The sequence below is a fragment of the Phalaenopsis equestris genome, unplaced genomic scaffold, assembly GCF_001263595.1.
Source record: "Phalaenopsis equestris unplaced genomic scaffold, ASM126359v1 Scaffold001257, whole genome shotgun sequence".
NCBI lineage: Eukaryota > Viridiplantae > Streptophyta > Magnoliopsida > Asparagales > Orchidaceae > Phalaenopsis > Phalaenopsis equestris.
This window is the reverse complement of record NW_018165696.1, coordinates 122,807-127,642: the sequence shown is the minus strand read 5'-3', so window position 1 is coordinate 127,642 and position 4,836 is coordinate 122,807. Positions and strand designations below refer to the sequence as shown.

General features: G+C 36.7%; 1 protein-coding gene across 1 annotated transcript in view; it reads left to right on the top strand.

The window, feature by feature from the left end:
* The first annotated feature begins 3,692 nt into the window (after positions 1-3,692).
* LOC110033695 (2-methylene-furan-3-one reductase-like) overlaps positions 3,693-4,836 on the top strand; it is a 36,876-nt gene continuing 35,732 nt past the window's right edge. The window contains 1 exon segment of the mRNA XM_020737748.1: positions 3,693-4,003. Within this exon segment, the coding sequence (XP_020593407.1) occupies positions 3,803-4,003 (201 nt within the window). The 5' untranslated portion in view covers positions 3,693-3,802.

Here is a 4,836-nt window from a genome sequence, read left to right as displayed (position 1 = left end):
GATTTTTCATTTTTGAGAGACATTCATTTAAGTATATAAAGTACAGTTTATTCTCCAAAGGTTCATTTAAGTATATAAAGTACAGTTTATTCTCCAATGAAGAAATTTGGTGCTGCTTATTTGGTTGGCCTTTGCTGCTACAGGCCAATTGTCCCGGGTTCGAAACATGGAAGGCAAAGAAGTTTTTTTATGGGAATATGAAATGTCTCTGTTTTTATCATTATTATTATTTTCATTTTTTTTTATGGGAATATGAAATAACTTTTTTTTTAGCATTTAATGCTTGCACTTATTTTTGAATTTATAATATAATGAACATTTAATGGTGAAAGTCCTTTTTGAGCCTTTAAATAAGCCTAAAAGAGACGGTAGAGAGGGAAATGTGGGGTAGAGTCACGGCGATGTGTTGCAGCGGGGCGTCGCGACAACGCATGACTGTGCATCATCGAGGCTCAACGTTGCAGCGGGGCATCGCGGTGACGTGAAGAGTTGGGTCGGTGCATCACGACAGAGTGTCGGGTAGGATATTGCGGCGAGACGACGAGTTGCGACGGTGCATCGGAGCGAAGTGTCTCAACCGAGTGTCGCGGCGACGCGTTGCAGAGGGGCGTTGCGGCGATGCATCTGGGTGTGGCATCACAACGGAGTGTCGCAACGACGCATTGCGGTGAGGCGTTGCAGCGATGCGTTGAGTTCAAGATTATCATCCTAGACCATGATTTCCTAAGAAGAAAAAAGGTGTCCTACGTAGCGGTGAAGAGTTGTGGTGCAGAGTTGCGGTGAAGAGGAAAGTCGTCATCGCCCTACATAGCAGAAGAACAACTAAATCTTCTTTCTCGTTGCAGTGAAGAGGAAAGTCATTCTCGTCCTGCGTAGCAAGCAAGCAACGAAATCTTCATTCTTGTTTATGTCGCATATTTTGGAGGTGATGAAGAAATATTGTAGCTTTTCTGTTGCGCTTTGAGGGGAAGATATCTATGCTTATTTAGTGGCAATATATGGAGACCCATTGACTATCATCAAAAGTACTGGAATTTTGTGAAGGTGATGACAACTCTACTTGAAGATGAGCAGATTTATTGGTAACTCTTGTACAAGTATATGTTGGTCTTGTAGCATTTTGATCATCTGATATGACATTTGTAGATGATAATAATATATTTCTTTATTTCTTCCACGGTTGTTGTGACTTCTTAATTGTGCAAAATTCTTAAATTAGTTTGCACACAAATTTTTACAAAGTAAAGAATCACATACATTTTGTGGTTCATGCCTTACTAGGTTGTGCCCTCTCAGACCTGTGTCTTATAAGAGCTTGAAACAATACCTTATAAGGCTCGTAGCCTTCTGAGGTTTTTCAGTGAATATCCTCTCGGGCTCATCTTCCAGCAACATGATAGCTTCTTTTTGGGTTTTGTCTTCTGGGCTTGACTTATAGAGGCATGGTTGAAAGGATAATCTATTGAGGATGTAAGACCGGTTCTTATTGAGAAGTACATCGAACCTAGACATTTGGTGACGCATATTATTTAATGAGTCAAGTCTTACGGATCTAATCATTATTTGTTTTTTAATTATAAACTAAATCTATTAAACTTATTTATTTCACAAAGGAAGAAAGGGGAAAATGGAAAAAACAAAGAAGTTGGGTGGCGTGCCTCGCCAATATACTGCTCCTAGTGCGGCTACAAGAGCTATTTAACTTTTTGCAATGTGGATGTAAAGTAGATAACATTACGAAACTTTAAATTGTGTTGTAAGGTAGTGACATTTCATTGAAAAAATATAACAACAACGACAAAATAAAAAAAATAAAAAATAAAGAAGAAAATCCTACAATTAAACTTATGGCCAATATTATCTTGCATAATGCATATTTCTACTGCTTGACCAGGCCTTCAAAGTTCTCTTAAGAATTTTACCCATCAAGAAAATATGTGGAGGACAAAAGGGACCTCCAATTCATTGAAAAACAAGGCTTTAGTAGTTGTTTTATACATTTATTAGGCTTTGACAATGATTTTAAGTGTTACAATAAAGTTTGCAATATATATATATATATATATATATACACATTAAAATGAGTAATATGATCACAATGCAAGTATTATAATGTCGATAATAGCAGTAGTGATATTGCTTCGAGAATTTTATCAAATAAATTTTTTGATTAAATCATAGCACAAAGATTATTAATATATTATCTAAAATTAAATAATGTATAAAAATGTGTATTTCACTTGAAAAAATTAATTTTTTTTTTAAACTTTTGAGTATTATATAAGTAGCTATTAAAATTTACGTGCAAAATTTAAATACATAAAATTATTTATGTAAATCACCCATAAATAGTTGTGAGGATTTTCTTAATCACCATTTTTTTTTGTCTAATAATGATAACTTTTTTTGGGATAATTACATATAGAGTACTTAAAACATTGCTATTTATAAATTAAGATTCCAGAGATTTATTTTAACCATGAAACTTGAAACTGCATGATCAATTCATTATGAATTTAATAAAAATGAAAGATATGAGTTTGGGTTTTATCATGACCTTTGATATTTGAGTGAGAATTTAAAAAATAGGTGAAAAAGAGTACTTAATTTGTAAATAATAATACTTTTGGTGCCCTTTATGTAAATTTTTTCAATTATAGGTGTTAGAGCCATCTTAAATTTTGCACACCATGGCTTGAGAAATGTTTGCATACGTAAGACGTACGCAGAGTTGCGTATATATTAGTTTATTATGAGAGCACAAATAAATTACACTTAGATTATACTTTTTGTAATTCTTCCTGTAACTAAGGGTCCGTTTGGGGTAGCTTATTTGGTACAGTGACATTTTGAAAACGCACCTGAGTTGTTTGGTTAAACTGCATTTTGGAAGCTTATGCATTTTCAAAACGTTGAAATCAACGTTTTTACATCGCACTTGTCTAGGTGCGGCGACAACTTTCTGACTGCGGTCTGATTTTTCCAAAAAATTAAAAATTTATAATAACTATCGCACTTAACTTACCGACAGATTATTTTTAATGTAGATAAATCGCAGCCCACAAACAGAAAGTGTAACCTATCAATATACTCAATGTGCGCGTTTTACATAAGCAAATATTTCTTCGGTTGAGCATTTATTTTGCACGCCATGGCTCACGTTATAAAACCAAAGAGGCCCTCCCGCATCGGATTTCTTCAGCTCAGGATTTATTTTTTCTTGCTCGCAGTTCTCACGCAGAAGCCATTACTCCAATCCAATGTCTGAAATTCCTTCGAAGATGAAGGCATGGATCTATGAAGAGTACGGGGATGTGAAGGTCTTGAAGTTAGATGACGGGGTTTCTGTGCCGGAGATAAAAGATGACCAAGTGCTTGTGAAGGTTGTTGCTGCGGCACTAAACCCTGTGGATTTTAAGAGGAGACTAGGGAAGTTTAAGGCCACTGATTCTCCGTTACCTGTAAGTTCATCACATTTGTGCTCTCTCGTGCGGCGACAACTTTCTGACTGCGGTCTGATTTTTCCAAAAAATTAAAAATTTATAATAACTATCGCACTTAACTTACCGACAGATTATTTTTAATGTAGATAAATCGCAGCCCACAAACAGAAAGTGTAACCTATCCATATACTCAATGTGCGCGTTTTACATAAGCAAATATTTCTTCGGTTGAGCATTTATTTTGCACGCCATGGCTCACGTTATAAAACCAAAGAGGCCCTCCCGCATCGGATTTCTTCAGCTCAGGATTTATTTTTTCTTGCTCGCAGTTCTCACGCAGAAGCCATTACTCCAATCCAATGTCTGAAATTCCTTCGAAGATGAAGGCATGGATCTATGAAGAGTACGGGGATGTGAAGGTCTTGAAGTTAGATGACGGGGTTTCTGTGCCGGAGATAAAAGATGACCAAGTGCTTGTGAAGGTTGTTGCTGCGGCACTAAACCCTGTGGATTTTAAGAGGAGACTAGGGAAGTTTAAGGCCACTGATTCTCCGTTACCTGTAAGTTCATCACATTTGTGCTCTCTCTCTCTCTCTCTCTACCCGCGTGTGCTTTTTTTTTTTCGGTGTGTTATCTTGTTATTCTTTCAACTTTAATTCATATATATATTTTTTGAAACATGTATATATTGCATAGTTTTGTAGGAGAAGGCTGGTTTGAGGAGAAATCTATTGATAGCAACTTTTATGAGTTCTTTTGGTTCAGAATCATATACAGGAATCGGCTTCTGAACTATTACCCGTTATTGTTGAAGCCATTATCTTCTCCCTTTTTATGATTTTGGTCATTCCTTTGGGGGGTAGAAGGACAATGATTTTAACTTCATCAAATATAAATTGGGCACTTCAAACGCATAATATTATTTTCCGTTCATGAGTTTAACTGGATTGTTTTTTTATTTTCCAGCTTCAATGGGTGGTTGCTGTGAAGTAATAGGTTTAAGGGAAATCTGTGATGGTTTTTGTTGAGAAAATTAGGGCGAAGAAAATCAGGAATCGACACAAATCCAGAAGAACATAGAGATTTAACGAGGTTCGGCAAAGATGCCTACGTCCTCGGGAGCAGAGCGGCGAGTTCCTTTCACTATTCAGAAAAGAGTTTACAGAAACCAGGGATTACCTCCTGGGGTTACTAACAGGTCTATTTATAACCCCAGGAGTAAACCTAGGCACAATATGTAATTACAACATTACCCCTGTACCATACCGCGGGGCTTTGCCCCCGCACCTCAACCCACGTAACTTCCCAATTTGGACAGATTCTTTCGCTCCGCTCTGCTCCGCTTCGATCCAGCGTCTGTCCCGATATGGTATATGAGTCATACCATAACATT